At 52.4% G+C, this 17,157-nt stretch overlaps 2 protein-coding genes across 9 annotated transcripts in view; both read right to left on the bottom strand.

Annotated features, from left to right (window-relative positions):
- Positions 1–17,157, bottom strand: part of VIT (vitrin) — a 49,099-nt gene that overhangs the window by 27,787 nt on the left and 4,155 nt on the right. For 7 of the 8 annotated variants that reach the window (XM_078596081.1, XM_078596084.1, XM_078596083.1 and 4 more), the window contains exons 2-8: positions 9,686–9,841; positions 6,000–6,117; positions 5,639–5,695; positions 5,001–5,157; positions 3,570–3,703; positions 2,898–2,975; positions 2,317–2,391 (exon numbers count right to left, since the gene is read on the bottom strand). In XM_078596081.1, coding sequence (XP_078452207.1) covers positions 2,317–2,391; positions 2,898–2,975; positions 3,570–3,703; positions 5,001–5,157; positions 5,639–5,695; positions 6,000–6,030 — 532 coding nt within the window. In that variant the 5' untranslated portion in view covers positions 6,031–6,117; positions 9,686–9,841. The remainder of the gene's footprint in view (positions 1–2,316; positions 2,392–2,897; positions 2,976–3,569; positions 3,704–5,000; positions 5,158–5,638; positions 5,696–5,999; positions 6,118–9,685; positions 9,842–17,157) is intronic. The other variant, XM_078596082.1, reaches the window with a different exon arrangement.
- LOC144720144 (visual pigment-like receptor peropsin) overlaps positions 6,170–17,157 on the bottom strand; it is a 48,335-nt gene continuing 37,347 nt past the window's right edge. The window contains exons 7-8 of the mRNA XM_078596651.1: positions 9,659–9,841; positions 6,170–6,280 (exon numbers count right to left, since the gene is read on the bottom strand). Coding sequence (XP_078452777.1) covers positions 6,170–6,280; positions 9,659–9,841 — 294 coding nt within the window. The remainder of the gene's footprint in view (positions 6,281–9,658; positions 9,842–17,157) is intronic.

Genomic DNA, 17,157 nt, shown 5'->3' with positions numbered 1-17,157 from the left:
CAGGGTTAGTGTTGTGGCTATGGACAGGGTTAGTGTTGTGGCTATGGACAGGGTTTGTGTTGTGGCTATGGACAGGGTTAGTGTTGTGGCTATGGTCAGGGTTAGTGTTGTGGCTATGGTCAGGGTTTGTGTTGTGGTTATGACAGGGTTAGTGTTGTGGCTATGGACAGGGTTAGTGTTCTGGCTATGGACAGGGTTAGTGTTCTGGCTATGGTCAGGGTTAGTGTTGTGGCTATGACAAGGTTAGTGTTGTGGCTATGACAGGGTTAGTGTTGTGGCTATGGACAGGGTTAGTGTTGTGGCTATGGTCAGGGTTAGTGTTGTGGCTATGGACAGGGTTAGTGTTGTGGCTATGGTCAGGGTTAGTGTTGTGGCTATGGTCAGGGCTAGTGTTGTGGCTATGGTCAGGGTTAGTGTTGTGGCTATGGTCAGGGTTAGTGTTGTGGCTATGGACAGGGTTAGTGTTGTGGCCATGGTCAGGGTTAGTGTTGTGGCTATGGACAGGGTTAGTGTTGTGGCTATGGACAGGGTTAGTGTTCTGGCTATGGACAGGGTTAGTGTTCTGGCTATGGACAGGGTTAGTGTTGTGGCTATGGACAGGGTTAGTGTTCTGGCTATGGACAGGGTTAATGTTCTGGCTATGGACAGGGTTAGTGTTGTGGCTATGGACAGGGTTAGTGTTCTGGCTATGGTCAGGGTTAGTGTTCTGGCTATGGACAGGGTTAGTGTTGTGGCTATGGACAGGGTTAGTGTTGTGGCTATGGACAGGGTTTGTGTTGTGGCTATGGACAGGGTTAGTGTTGTGGCTATGGTCAGGGTTAGTGTTGTGGCTATGGTCAGGGTTTGTGTTGTGGCTATGACAGGGTTAGTGTTGTGGCTATGGACAGGGTTAGTGTTCTGGCTATGGACAGGGTTAGTGTTCTGGCTATGGTCAGGGTTAGTGTTGTGGCTATGACAGGGTTAGTGTTGTGGCTATGGACAGGGTTAGTGTTGTGGCTATGGACAGGGTTAGTGTTGTGGCTATGGTCAGGGTTAGTGTTGTGGCTATGGTCAGGGCTAGTGTTGTGGCTATGGTCAGGGCTAGTGTTGTGGCTATGGACAGGGTTAGTGTTGTGGCTATGGTCAGGGTTAGTGTTGTGGCTATGGTCAGGGTTTGTGTTGTGGCTATGACAGGGTTAGTGTTGTGGCTATGGACAGGGTTAGTGTTCTGGCTATGGACAGGGTTAGTGTTGTGGCTATGGTCAGGGTTAGTGTTGTGGCTATGGACAGGGTTAGTGTTGTGGCTATGGTCAGGGTTAGTGTTGTGGCTATGGACAGGGTTAGTGTTCTGGCTATGGACAGGGTTAGTGTTGTGGCTATGGACAGGGTTAGTGTTGTGGCTATGGTCAGGGTTAGTGTTGTGGCTATGGACAGGGTTAGTGTTGTGGCTATGACAGGGTTATAGTTGTGGCTATGGTCAGGGTTAGTGTTGTGGCTATGGACAGGGTTAGTGTTGTGGCTATGACAGGGTTAGTGTTGTGGCTATGGACAGGGTTAGTGTTGTGGCTATGGACAGGGTTTAGTGTTGTGGCTATGGTCAGGGTTAGTGTTGTGGCTATGGACAGGGTTAGTGTTGTGGCTATGGACAGGGTTAGTGTTGTGGCTATGGTCAGGGCTAGTGTTGTGGCTATGGACAGGGTTAGTGTTGTGGCTATGGTCAGGGTTAGTGTTGTGGCTATGACAGGGTTAGTGTTGTGGCTATGGTCAGGGTTAGTGTTGTGGCTATGGTCAGGGTTAGTGTTGTGGCTATGGACAGGGTTAGTGTTGTGGCTATGGACAGGGTTAGTGTTGTGGCTATGACAGGGTTAGTGTTGTGGCTATGGACAGGGTTAGTGTTGTGGCTATGGACAGGGTTAGTGTTGTGGCTATGGACAGGGTTAGTGTTGTGGCTATGGACAGGGTTAGTGTTGTGGCTATGACAGGGTTAGTGTTGTGGCTATGGACAGGGTTAGTGTTGTGGCTATGGACAGGGTTAGTGTTGTGGCTATGGTCAGGGTTAGTGTTGTGGCTATGGACAGGGTTAGTGTTGTGGCTATGGTCAGGGTTAGTGTTGTGGCTATGGACAGGGTTAGTGTTGGGGCTATGGACAGGGTTTGTGTTGTGGCTATGGTCAGGGTTTGTGTTGTGGCTATGGACAGGGTTAGTGTTGTGGCTATGGACAGGGTTTGTGTTGTGGCTATGGACAGGGTTTGTGTTGTGGCTATGGACAGGGTTAGTGTTGTGGCTATGGTCAGGGTTTGTGTTGTGGCTATGGACAGGGTTAGTGTTGGGGCCTACCGCGTGCTGGCTGTGCTGCCGGGGTCGCGGCCGGGGGCTTGGTCGTCATGGGCCCTTGCGGCGCTTGCGGCTTCCCTGCGCGAAACGCGACCGCTCTCCACGGTTAATCGCAATCGTCACGAGCGTCGACTACCGACATTGTAAAACGTGGACGCACCCCCCCCCCCCCCCCCACCGGTGCCCTACGTTTGAAGCGAGGAGACGACCCCCCCCCCCAACCGGTGCCCTACGTCTGAAGCGAGGAGAAGACCCCCCCCCCCCCCCCCGGTGCCCTACGTCTGAAGCGAGGAGACGACCCCCCCCCCCCTCCCCGGTGCCCTACGTCTGAAGCGAGGAGACGACCCCCCCCCCCCCCCCCCGGTGGCCCTACATCTGAAGCGAGGAGACGACCCCCCCCCCCCCCCCCCGGGGCCCTACGTCTGAAGCGAGGAGACGACCCCCCCCCCCCCCCGGTGCCCTACGTCTGAAGCGAGGAGACGACCCCCCCCCCCCCCGGTGCCCTACGTCTGAAGCGAGGAGACGACCCCCCCCCCCCCGAAGAACGCGTCCCCGCTCCTCCGTAACCAAAGAAGCTCTCTCACCGATCTTCACGGACGACTCCGCAGCCGGGAAGAATTCCAGCTTGGCCCGCTCGCCCTTCTTCAGCCTGGCGTCCGACGCTGCCACGCGCACAGAAAGCGTACTTCAGATGTGTGGTTGTCGCCGTTGTCGTTGTCGAGTTGCCCACTCGGCGACAGCACACTTGCCCCAACAGGCTATACGGGTGATCTTTGTATTTGTTGTAATACAAACAAAATCTCAAAGGATGTTAATTAGTTGAAACAAAAATACGAACATCAGTTGGTAATGACGCTGATGCCTGGGCAGTGGTGCACCACAAACATGAATAATAATAATAAAAATCAACATGTTCGTCAATTACACCGTGGTCTTAAAAAAAAATGTAAATATCAACATATATATGATCGGCGACGTTTTGGCCAATGGTCCGTCATCATAGCACATCAAAGCTAAATCCCCCAAAAATGAATGTGCTATGAAGAAGAGCCATTGCCCAAAATGTCGCCCCGTTATATGTGATTTTTACTCAAGAAATTACTGACGAGGTTGACGGAGGGAGGTGGAGGGAAATGGACGGAGGCAGAGGGAGGTGGAGTGAGGCAGAGGGAGGCAGGGGGAGGCAGGGGGAGGCAGGGGAGGCAGGGGGAGATGCTAAGAGGTGGAGGGAGGCAGCGGGAGAGTGTTTTGCCCACCGGAGAGCGTGAAGGAGCCGCTCCACTTGGGCAGGGAGAGCGAGCGGACCCCGTTGGCTACCGAGGCGCGGTAGTTCGCCTGCCCCGCCATCTTGCGAACCCGCACGGCGCCGCCCTGGTTCTCCACGGCCCCACTGCGGGACGCGCACAGCCACAGGCACCATCGGCACCCCGACCACCTTTGTCTCCCCGACCACCGTCACCACCCTCGCCACTCCACCCACCCTCTACCCCTCACCGCACTCGATGACCCGTCAGACCCAGTGGATGACACCCCCCCCCCGCCCCCCCTGCACCGCTGCCCACCTTAACTGTGCTCGTGTTAAACGTGTTTTTGTTGAGTGATGAATATTTTTAGATATTACTTTGACCATCATGATTGTTGTGATTGTTCATGTTGTTGCAGCATCCTGTCACCGGCTCGGTGGAGCGGAGGTTGGAGCTCGCAGCGCCGATTCCGATTCCGGAAGGCTTCGCATTCATGATTCATCCAACAGTGGCCTGATTGACCGTGGCATGATTTAATGACTGTTAGGATGATTGATTGATTGATTTGCCGGATGACTCATTTTATTGATATCATTGCTCATGTGTTTTTGTTACGGTCGTTTACCCAGGAAAGTCTCGCCGAGTGCCATGACTATTTTGAGGAGGGTCCTGCCAAATGTTCGCAGTCGGTGGTGGTGATTGCTGTGTTGATTCCGACTGAGTAGTTTGACTCCTTGGCGGATTTATTCCTGAAATAATTTTACTGACTAATTAACCGATTTATGAAATGGACAATTGACTGACTGATCATCTCATCGACTGATTGACTGATACACTCACGCACTGATCATCGGATTGACGACAAAAAAAACATCTCACGTTCGTGAATAACGCTGCCGCATTCAAATCGATATGCAAAACATATAGACATCAGGCAATGTTATTGATGGATGTGTCGAGTTGTTTTGTTATTTGTGCACCACTGCCAACGCAGCAGCAGCGCCAAATAGTTTGATTATTTGATTCATTCACTCATTCACCTCGCACTGCCAAGAAAGCTGTGTGGTTGATGGGATGTATACATTTTTTTAAAAATTGTGGATATGGTGGGGAGCAGGCTTATCAATTTGCCACCGACCGTCGACTCGTGTGATGGACAGCTGGTGGAAATTCCCGTTCACGGCTAACACCGGTGACGACTATTATCTGAGCCGGTCCTGGGCCTCTTCTAGGTCGACTCAGCCTCAAATCAGTACCGCATGCGGTGCGTAAAAATCGCCACCTCGGGAGGCAAATGCGTCCGAACGTGACTACGGCCAACTACGCCCTTCGTTTGCCGTTCCGGCCTTGGCGGGTGCTCGCTAGCAGCACTTGCCCCGACGGTCCCTTGAGGGCTACACGGGGATCTTTGTCTTTTGCATGGCGCGTGTCCCTCGGCGGCACCTGTGGATGGCGGCGGCGCAGATGCTGGAGATGGAGGCGTACACGGCGCTGCCCCACACGTTGGCCTTCTTCTCGCGGCAGCCGGGCGGGCAGCGCACCACGAACTCGTTCCCCTTCACCTTGGCCGCACGCACGTCGCAGTCTATGAGTGGAGCGGCTGCGGGGGGTGAGGGGAGCAGGGAGAAGAGAGAGGGCAAAGACAGAGGGAGAGGATAGAGAGAGGAGTGAGAGGTGAGATGGTGAGATGGGCGGGGTGCGGGGAGGAGGAAAAGGAAGGAGACGAGAGAAGAGAGAGGGAGGTGGGAGCGAGAGTGAAAGTGAGCGGGGGTGAGATGAGAGTGGGAGAGCAGAGAGAGAGGAGGGAGAGATGAGAGAATGAAGTTGGGGGAGGAAAGAAAGGAGACGAGACGAGAGTATAGAAATGGAGGTGGGAGGGAGAGGAGGTGGGGTGGGTGCAGGAAGATGACGGAGAGAGAAGAGAGGCGAGTTAGGGAGGGGGGGGTGAAGAGGCAGGGGAGGAAATGAGAGAGGAGAAAATAAGACGTGAGGGAAGAGTGACAGATAGGGTAAGAGAGGGGGGAGCTAATGGGAGGGAGATTCGGGGGAAGAGATGAGTGAGATGAGCGAGGGCTCCTTACACTTGCGGCGGTTCTTCCTGCCTTCCTTGCAGTCAGCGGTGATGGCGAGCATCACGCCTGCAAAATATCATCATCATCATCATCCAACAGCAATCATCGGCATCATTAATAGAACGTTATCGTTATGACCTCTTCATCATATTACCATAATCACTCCAAAACCAAGCATCGTTAAAAAAATGATCACCTTTATCATTATCATCCATCAATTAATTACCAATCAGAATACACCACTCGCCATCCGCATCATCGATAAGTAATTATAACGATGATGATTTGTCGTCATCATTTGTAAACCACCACCACGATCCATCATTCGTAAATCGTCGTTCATCACTCATCGTCGTCGTCGTCGTCTCACCCAGCACCAGGACGAGGGCCGGGAGCTTCATCCTCGCCCAGACCCGGGCCGGCTCGGAGCGGCGTGGGTGTTGCCTCGCTCTCCGGGGTTGGCTGGCGAGCGGAGATCCGTGTCTCACCTGGGGGACCCAGCACCACCACGCAGCGTCAGCAGGAAGGGGGGGGGGGGTCCTAGCCCTCTACTCCCTTACCCCCCCTGCTCCTTCGCGAGCGACCCACGTTGCTCTGAGCACCCCACACCCCTCCCCTGTCCTCCACGCGCGCCAGGATTCGACAGCGTCCCTGGAAATTCAAGGGCGCCATGAGTGAGCGGGGCTCATTAACCCGCCCGTTACTCAGCGAAGGGCGCGCACCGATGCAGCGTCGTCACCACCACCGCCACCAACCACCTCCGCCACCACCGTCTTCGCCACCACCACCACCAACCACCTCCACCGCGAAAGCGTGCCTGCCCGGTTCTCCAATCGGGCTGTCGACGGTCTCGACACGGGTTCCCAAGGGAGCTCAACAGGGCCTGGAAGCGCCTCCCCCCGAACGAAACGTCTTCGTCATGAAGGCAGCTGAGCGCACTCACCCTGGGAGCAGTCGCGGTGATCCACGTTCCAAGCAACGTGGATCCGAACCCTCTGCACGGCGTGCCTCACATTGCCCCCCCCGCAACTCTACCTCTGTGCTTCAATTACATTATGTCTGAGATTCAATTACACTGATCAACAAAAAAAATTAACAAAAATCTGGCCTAGACTTTTGCAGCTGTTCTAGACTAATATCAGGGTGCTGATTCCAAATCTGATCTCAGATTTGCTCTATCACATCTCATTTTTATGCTATCGGCATACCCCATTTTCATTGATTTTACCAGAAATTAACTCTGTCACTTATGATTTCAAGTTGTTGCGAGTCAGTGACTGCTTTAGTGTTAAAATATGGTTCTGTATTTTTAGGATAGTGTGTTTATAATATCATTTTATGTAGATATCCACTTTTATTTAATATTTTTCTTCTGCAGTTTTTATTGAAAATGCAATATTTGATATCTCAAAAACCTGATGTGATAGACAAAAACTGATGCCAGATTTGGAATCAGCACCCCAAAATTAACTTAAAACCGTTGGAATACCTTATGCCAGAAAAGTGTGTTGACCAGTGTTATCTCAGCGAGAAGCCGACTGCTTGGTGCTGATGTTTCAAGTTTCATTTATTAGGTATAGCCCTGTGAGCCATGCGGCTCTTGAGTCGGGTGCAACCGCAACAAACTAAATATGAACAGAGAACATCTTAAAGCGACGACGCGCAATAGAAACATCCTGGATAAACCAGCAAATCTTCCAGAAAGAAAAAAAACACCGTATTACAACGCCGTGTGCAAAAATCTCAGTGTGATGCAAGTCAAACAATAACAACCATAAGACAATTTAGATTAAAGTTATCAGGCCAACTCCGAGCGAGCGAATGTGTGTGTGCAGTGTGTGTGTAGGTGCAGTGTGTGTGTGTAGTGAGTGAGTGTGTGTGCAGTGTGAGTGGTTGTGTGTGTGCAATGTGAGTGGGTGTGTGCAGTGTGTGTGTGTGTGCAGTGAGTGTGTGTGTGCAATGTGTGTGCAGTGTGAGTGTGTGTGCAGTGTGTGTGTGTGCAGTGTGAGTGTGTGTGCGCAGTGTGTGTGTGTGTGCAGTGTGTGTGTGTACAGTGAGTGTGTGTGTGCAATGTGTGTGCGATGTGAGTGGGTGTGTGCAGTGCGGAGGCTTAGGATCAAGCATGCCCACGTGTGCCACGCTGTTGTTTGCTAAGCCGGGTGGCTTCTGTCTCGTGTTCGCCTCGTACGTTCAGTTTTCGTTTCGTGATGTTTCTAGTTTCTTGCATGCGAAAAATTACGATGATGATGGTGGTGGTGGTAATGATGTCCCATGGTTGATGATGACATGTAATTGATAAATAATGATGATTGAGAAAGCATAATGGACGATTGATGAAGGCGATAGCTGGATTATTATTATTTCTACTGATAGATTGCAGTCGACGGTTGATGAATGACCACGATGGCTAATGGATGACAACGACGACGATGATTGTCGTTCTTGACGACGATCGCCCTCGTCTTTAACGATCGTCCCCTCCCAAGGACGAACTTCTCGTCTCGATTGTCCCTCGCTTGGTTCTAGCCAAAGGTCACCGGCTGACTCACCACGTGTCAGCGACCTCTGCCATTAGATAATGACTGTGACGTCATCCCTCTCTTACCCTCCCCTCTCTCCCTCAACATCTCCACCTCCTCCTCACCGCCCACGGTCACTGCCTCTGCCCACCCGAGTGCAATGTCACCGCCAGCGTTTTCTTTTCCTGCTCCCGTCACCACCTTCCTCGGAATACATCCCTGGCCTCATCCGCCGTGCACGCGGCCGCATTTCACACGGCGCTGGCCAAAAAAAAATACCCGGGGCTCGTAACAAAAATATATATATACCGAAAATATAAAGACCTTAATCTGTGTGTCTCAAAAATAAATTCTCGAGCGTACCTTCCCGACGAGGTAGAAAACTGACGTTTGGTACAGAGGTGGTTTTTAGGACGCAAACAACAGGGGGAATCTGAAAATCCGAGATTTTTCATTTTTAAGACCCAAAGTCTCGATTTTGTCCCCCCCCCCACCCCCCATAAACATACTTGTGCGTTTCTTGAACCTTAAACAGCAAATAAGGTTAAAGCGATAACAATTGTTCTGTCTGTTTGAGTCTTTCGGTAAAGTCACGTAGAGAGAAAAATAATAAATAAAAATCACGACGTTTCGATCGCAACACAAGCAATCGTCTTCAGGTGAGAAAATACAGCAGGCGGACTGCTGAGGCAGGAAGAAAGAAATATATTTTATTATTTGTATTATTTTAATATCTTTGTGACTTTACCGAAAGACCCAAAGAGTATGAATTCCTGCAGTCACGAATGCTTCAAGTCAAGATTGTTCCGTCTTTTATTGATTTTGAGATATTTCTGATTCAAGCAGTTTTGGACGAATTTTTTTATTTATTATTCACTTCCTCACCCTCACCCCCTCACCCCTCACCCTCACATCCTCACCCTCACCCCCTCACCTCCTCGCCTTCACCCCCTAACCCTCACCCCCTCACCTTCACCCCCTCACCCTCACCTCCTCACCCCCCTCACCCTCACCCCCTCACCCTCACCCCCTCACCTCCTCGCCTTCACCCCCTCACCCTCACCCCCTCACCTTCACCCCCTCACCCTCACCTCCTCACCCCCTCACCCTCACCTCCTCGCCTTCACCCCCTCACCCCCTCACCCTCACCCCCTCACCCTCACCTCCTCACCCTCCCACCCTCACCCCCCTCACCCCCTCGCCTTCACCCCCTCACCCCCTCACCCTCACCCCCTCACCCTCACCCCTCACCCCCTCACCCTCACCCCCTCACCCTCACCCCCTCTTCTTCACCCCCTCACCCCCTCGCCTTCACCCCCTCACCCTCACCCCCTCGCTCTCACCCCCTCACCCCCTCACCCCTTCGCCTTCACCCCCTCACCCTCACCCCCTCACCCTCACCCCCTCATCTTCACCCCCTCACCCCCCTCGCCTTCACCCCCTCACTCTCACCCCCTCACCCCTTCGCCTTCACCCCCTCACCCTCACCCCCTCACCTTCACCATCTCACCTTCACACTCCCACCCTCCGCACCCACCTTCGAGTGGTATCGCCGCAGCCCGGACCGCCTGTAGATGGCCCTGCTCCTTCCTCCCCCTTGGGCGCTCGCCCCAGCTTCAGCTGCCGCCGGCGCAGCCGCCTCTGGGAAGGCCGGGAAGGCCGCGTTCGGCTGGGCCCTCCCCTGGCCTCCGCCCTGAAATCCCAGAATTTGGAATTAGCGACGCCGAATCTCAGTCACGTGCGCGCGCGCGTGGCCGCCCCCGCCGCCGCTAATCGGCAGCGGCGGTCGGTCTGGGGCCTCCCGGTCACAATCGGCTCATTCTCGCCGGCGGGTTTGGAGCAGCAATGCAAGCCCCTTCCCGTGACCTACTTACAATCGTCACTGGAAAGCTCAGCACGTTCGTCAATGACACTGCCTTCAAAGGATGTTTTAATCGGCAACGTTTTTGGCCAATCAAATTACGTGGCCCTTCACAATAACGGCATATACAATTATTGCGTGATTATGAAGGGCCAATTTTATGTCCCATGAAGAAGGGTGATTACCTGAAACGTCGTCCGTTATACATGTTCTTCTTTTAACGCCACAAGACTGTGTTGAGTTTGTTTTGTTAATAGTACCTATTTTTGTGCACCTACTTCCAATGCAGCAGCAGCAGCATCGCAAACAATCTGTGTTCACTTCCGAACAGTGGAGTGTCTTAAACAGTAGCATCAGCAAACGCCACAATAATCCACACACGTTCGTAGCGCAGTCTGTCGCGCCGTGCGTTGTGTACGCGCTTACAGCGAGGTCTATAAACGGATTACGGATTTTTTTTTTGCATTTCAGGAATGCAGTTCTATTAGATCGCAAGGATCGTTTCGGGGGTTTGGCGAGGCCTTCATCCAACAGTGGATCGAACACGGCTCGTGATAATTTGCTCCTTTATCCAGGAGGGGCACACCGAGGCGCGCGACTCGTTTTCAGCAGGGTCCTGCATTGGATTGATATTTTAAAAGTTTCCATTCATGATGCGGGTTTATTGTACAAGTGGGAGGGGACCGGAGCACACGGGAGAAAACTCACGCTGCGCGAGGGGGAAACACTCTATCCCCGTAAAGATGTCAACAGAGCTGCATTAGTCCACTTGCTGTACTGTCTTCTCCTGGCAAGCCGGGGTATGGCACCATGTCGACGCCCAGGGAGTTTCACAACATTTGTGCGGTGATCCACCAACCTTCTCGTGCTCATCGAGCCAACTTCAGATGTCTTACCAAAAAAAAAAGATCCCCCATATAGCCATAACAGACTGTAGGGGCAAGTGCTGTTAGCGAGCACCCATGAAGGCCGCCACGGTACACGAGGGGGTGGGTGGCCAGCACCACGCCCGAACGCCTTTGTCTCCCTAGTGGCGATGTTTACACACCGCACCAGGTACTCATTTGAGGCTGAGTCGACCTAGGGGAGGCCCAGGACCGGTTCAGATAATCTTCACTGGTGTCGGCCGTGAGCGGGAATCGAACTCGGGTGGCCGGGTTCATAGCGCAGCGCGCTAACCGCTACACTACCGCTCCCCACTAGATGTCTTACCAACACACACACTACGGCGTACAAGCACGCACACAGCCCTCGTGTCAATCCACGATCGGATAAGTGTCTGCCCACGTCGGTTGGCTACGTATACGGTGCGAAAGAAGTTCAACATACATAAGTATACTTCCCCACGCTGAGTTCCGCCACAGGCGGAGAACATAGACGTTGGAGCAAAGTGCCGTGCAGCGATGGATGTTGCCACACTGCCCCTCTGCGCACAGAGTAGCACCGGTAATTACGGTAGTCAAGGTGCATCAATCAAACGGCCGTCTACAAGATGAGACATGCGCCGAGCCGAGTTGTTCGCTGCAAAACACAAAGATTTCCACCCCCCACCCCCGTCTATCCTTGAGCAGACTGCTGGGGCAAGCGCTGTTAGCGAGCGGCACCTATGAAGGCCGGCACTGAGGCACACGTGCGAGTTTTGGGTGGCCGACACTACGCCCGGCCGCCTTTGTCCCTTCCCCAGGGGGTGACGTTCACACTCCGCCGGATTAAGGCACGAGGGCTTTAGAGGGCCTCCGTCAGCTGGAAGGGGCCTCCAGAGATCAAGTGCGAAGTTATTTCAGTTGTTAATTCTGAATTTTATTTGTTGTTAGCCTTGTAAAAATAAATTTACATTTTCTTTAACTTTCATCATAAAAAAGCTCTTTTATTGATTATATTGGTCGCAAAAGCCTACGTGTTAAACTTTCTTTAACTTTGTTTTACTTTTGAAAATATTCCTCGCAGTACCTGTAGCCCAGGGCTCTACACAATCTTAATCCGGCCCTGGGTACACGACTCGATTAAGGCCGAGTCGACCTACGCGAGGCCCAGGCCCGTTTCAAATATTCTCCGCCGTCATTGTTCGTGAACGGGGAAATCGAACCGGGGGGGGGTCGCCCGGGATTGGTTTCAACGGCGGTTCGCTGACCGCTGCACCGCCGCTCCCCACGACGAGGACGACGCGAGAAAGAGGGACCACACTCACCTGTGCGCAGCTCTCCATGGGGGTTCAGAACGATGTCGCTACAGTGCGCGTGGTGGCTTGCGGTGGCTCTCAGGGAGAGAGAGAGAGACGGAGGGAGGGAGGGAGGGAAGGAAGGAGAGGCGACCTGTGGCGGGTGTCGTGTGACAGGGTCGGCCAGGCAACTCGTGTAAATGAAGACGAGGTGGATGATACGGAGGAGGGGAGTGGGGGGGGGTGGAGGGGGTTAGGTCTACACACACGGGGGAACCTCGGGGTGGTTACACCTGCGTGGCAGGTGCGTTCACGGCCTCGTTTGTGTGCTGGTGAAGAAGGGCCATTGCCCGAAACGTCACCTGGTGTAAACTCTTTCTATTTTAAAGGCAGCGTGATTGACGTGTTGAGTGTTCTTCTTGTCGTTCTACTTGTTCTTCTTTAACACCGAGAGCTCGTTGCTTGCTTGCTAGGAGCGCAAAACATCGTTGCGTCGACGATCAATCGATCAACAACACTCATTGTCAGTTGAACACGTCGGCAGTTTAACACTCAATGTGCGTACGACGACGATTCCATTCGGACGCGTGATGGCAGCAGCAGCAGGATCAGCAGCAAGATGTTCAGGAGCCTCGTGCCAATGGCGAAGTCTGCGAGCCACGAGGAAGGGCTTCAGGAGCGAGTTAGTGTGGTTTTGCAATTCCTCCTCCATTCAATGAGCGCGGTCCATGCGGTGGCAATGTAGTATTATTATTATGATCACAGGGGTCGACAGGGGCGCGACTATGCAGGGGGGGGGGGGTATGTAACAAGGGAAACTAAAATGTTAAGGAAACTTATTCAACAAAAAACATTCCAACAATTAACCATGAATGCCAAAAAAAACATTGTTACAAATAAAAAAATTCACGCAACTGACATGCACGTGGAAGCAAAATGCATTGGAAATTAATTGTCGATTAATACTCTCACTGTGACTGTCTCCCTCGTAACCCAAGACACGGTCCAGGTAAAATAATAATATATAGACAGAGTTGTAGCCTATTTGTTATTGTATTTGGGTTAAAAACATCCGTAGCTATTGAAGTAAAAGTGAGTCGGTGAAAGGAGGCCGTTGCGCCCCTCGGTTGTCGGGAACCAACAACTTAACAAGAAGCGTCATTTCTTTCGAATTCGGTAAAAAAAAACAACCAATATCTCAAGAGCCTCAATGCGTGCGAATGCCGTCACGAAGCAGTCCCTCGGAGAGCCGCGTGCGGCTACGGATCAGCAGGTTGCACCAAGACCATAATTATAATATATATTGGGGGGGACAAGATATTCAAATATGCTCAAAATGTCCCCCCACCCCCCCAATATATTGCTATAAAATAGATTTCTGTTTATGTGATTGTGGTTATGGTTGTACTTTATTAATCCCTAATCTCTGCCATTACATACAATGAAACGGGAAAAGGTAAAAAAGAAAAGGAATGTAATACAATACACTATTAGACATTATTGTAAAACGTAAATAAAAAGTCACTCCTATGTGTTAGTGAATTTTTTTTATATTTTAGGCAAGAAATTCGTTTTCAAATTTAGATATTTTTTTCTGGGAGGGGACCCCCTGGAAGATTCGGTCCGCCCCAATGTTGACTCCATGGCTACGGCCTCGGGTTGCATCACCCACCGTCTTGTTGCTCACATCGCAACATTGCGAGACGGCGGCTACTCGGGAAGCCCCCTTCATTCCGTGGGCGGTGCAGCGACTGATCGCCCACGGCTGACGACAACTTTCAGCCAGGGCCAGTTGTCAAGTCACGGCTGGAAGAAGGGCACCTCCCTAAGCGCCGCGGCGGTTGTTTGACCATTGCTTCGTCGCGTTGGTCGGTGTGCGTTAATGGGAGACACTTTATGTCCAGAACCTGGTCAGATATTAGCGGTGACCAGCGGTTCGATTCAGAGCGTAGTGCCTGAGCAGCTGTGATACTGATCGTGTGTGTGTAGCTTGTTGCTGTGCTGCGTGCCCGAAGTTCTTGTTGCTCAGCTCGTGCTGATAAACAAACACGCGACATTTGTTTTAAATCGACCACGCACTGCTGATGAGAAACAAAGAAACCGAAGCCGATCCATGAGTTTGCCGATGTAACAAAATGCTGTTGGAAACCACTAGTTCGGGATGCTTCATCGTGGGCTGTGGACTCGAAACGTATCTCCCCTCTCCTTAACGAATTGAACACATTGCTCGGCACTTCAATTGTTTAATTTAGAAGGAACAACAATCGACACGCGTTGGTGTTGCACAACGCATCCTCTCGGCACACACGTGGACACCGAGAACGTCGCTTCGCTGTCGAGATGGAGCTGACGGAATGCGTCGTCCGCACGTCAACATTGGTGCAACGAGTGCAGGTGTGGGATGGTGGAGATGGGTAGGAGGGGAGTTTAGAAGCGCCCAGCTGAGCACCGGGACCCGCGGGCGATGCGCGCCCTCTTGCGGACTCCTGCTGCTGCTAATCGCCTCTACGCTTCTGGTACTGGTAGGAAGCTCCTGGTTACACCAGCCCACAGGGGATTATTGTGTCCTAGATTTGAAGCTTTCGTGACTGCAATGATTCATACTCTTAGTTCTTTCGGTAAAGTCACGTAGGTAAAAAATGAAATTAAAATTAATTTTAATTTTAATTTCATTTTTTACTAAGAGTATTATTGTGTCCGTCTGTCCGTCGTGCAGGGAGGAGCCGGGTGGGGAGGGAGGGGCTGGGTGGGGAGGGGGCTGGGTGGGGCTGGGTGGGGAGGGGAGGGTAGGGTGGGGCTGGGTGGGGAGGGGCTGGTCACCCCGTGGTGCCCTTATAAAACTCAACGTTTAACCTTCTCACGCCGGCTTGTGCCCGCCCTCACAGTCGGGCATATTTACGGAATACACCACGCCGACGTTGACCCTGGCCATTGACCGAGCAACCCAACGTTACTACCAGCTCCCTCCGCAGGAATGTGTTGTAAACGACCGCACGCTTTTTACACATACGCACTGTGTGCAGAACTTCTTTCGCACCGTACGCAGCCAGCCGTGCCGGGGAAAGGTCAACAAACTAAACACACAAAAGAATCAGTTCTAAAGAGATGAGTTTTCAATCTGGATTTAAAAGTGCACACACGTGGCCAACACCGCGAGAAAGCTGAGTAGAGTCAAGAAGCTATAAGTTATGGAAATAGGAAAGTGAGAGGATAGAGAGAAGGGAAAGAATGGGAACTAGGAGGGGGGAAGATGGAAAAGGAAGGGAGAAACGGCAGCAAAGGGTCCAGCCAAGATGATGATGGGGAGGAAGAGGCTGCATTGGGATGTGCACGCAGCAGCGTCTGTTCTCACAGGGGGCGGGGTCAGGGGGGGTTCAGGGTGGGGGTGACCCCACAAAAGTCACGTGATTGAAGGGAGGCTTCAGGTGATTTATGTATAAATAAATATGATTGGACTGTGCAGTATGGCGACGTATAATGAACTCCTGTAATGTGCTGTATACCAGTAGCAGCGTTTGTGGTTGACCCTTAGGTGAGAGGGTATCCCGATCACTCACCAGGTCAGAGGTCACCGAGAGGGGACAGACGACACGGCTGTCGTTTACCACGTTGTCCGCGCAGTGCCGGCCGACACGTGCTGTTGAAGGGTTAACGCCCGGATCGACTTTCGAGCGTGAGTGATGCTCTGAGTGAGCTCTGAGCGAGCGCCCTTCCTGCCAACGCGGAGTGCGCCGCCGATGGAAACGCGCGCGTCCCCGCTTATCCGCCACTCGTCTGCGGAGAGCGCATTCTTTCCGAATCGCGTCCCCCTCTTTGCCGCGCACATGTTGCGCGCCCCGTGCACGCCTGTGCAGCTGACGCACGTAACGGACGGAACGCTGACGGCTATCGCGAGACAGCCATCAACCGTGCCGCACTCGCCCGTGTAAGATGAGACTCCATCACTTGACTCCGCAATCGTCACCGTCTGCGCGCGCCTCTTGCGCGGCCGTGAGAATTACCACCACCACCGTCAACCACCACGCGCGCTCACCCCGAATCACTGCTGCCATCACTCCACGCCCCTCCAACCACCTCGACGCCTCCGTGCGCCTTCCACCCACCGTGGGCGTAGTGGGTGTGAGTTCCACGTGGATCAATGCACGGCTTCATACTCTTATTTTTTTCGGTAAAGTCACGTAGGTAAAAAATGAAATTAAAATTAATAAAAATAAAATAATAAAAATCACGACGTTTCGGAGGCAACACAAGTCTCCGTCATCAGGTGGGACCGTCACAGCTGAATTTGCTGTATCAAGTAATATCTAGCTGTGACGGTCCCACCTGATGACGGAGACTTGTGTTGCCTCCGAAACGTCGTGATTTTTATTATTTTATTTTCATTAATTTTTATTTCATTTTTTACCTACGTGACTTTACCGAAAAAACTAAGAGTATGAATCATTTCAGTCACGAAAGCTTCAAATCTAGAATCAATGCACTGCTGTTACCGGCTTCTTACCTGAGACCCCGCCTCGCCGCCCCGAGGGGGCTGATGCTGTTCACGCCCGAGAGAGGCGACGAGTGGCAGACACACCGAAGGGCCGCGGCGCCGCCACGATGGGTGGCAGGAGAAGCGAGGGGGACGGAGCGCGCTGAGGTTGTCGCTAACACCAACAGCGACCAAGGAGCCAACGCCAGACGCTGGCATTCGCCGTACCCTCCCCCTACCCCTTAACCAAGCAGCGGTACAGAGTGTGTCCGTCGTGGACAAGACGATGAGACTACAGAGGGCGAAGCGAACGAATGTTTCAATGTTTTTGGAAAGTTGAATGTGTTTTATTTCACAAGCACAACAACGTAGCGATTTGGCGAACGGGGAACGTTTTCGAATCTGTGCATGCTACTTGCTGTGACGTGTTGACGTATGCCCGCTGAAACGTACACCGAGAGAGAGAGAGTAAACTGGTGAGATGGGGGAACAATCGCGAATGAGAGAGACAGCGTGTTG

This window comes from Lampetra planeri, chromosome 7 (assembly GCF_965212315.1).
Source record: "Lampetra planeri chromosome 7, kcLamPlan1.2.h2, whole genome shotgun sequence".
Lineage (NCBI taxonomy): Eukaryota > Metazoa > Chordata > Hyperoartia > Petromyzontiformes > Petromyzontidae > Lampetra > Lampetra planeri.
The sequence above is the reverse complement of the archived record's forward strand: the minus strand, read 5'-3'. Positions and strand labels throughout refer to the sequence as shown.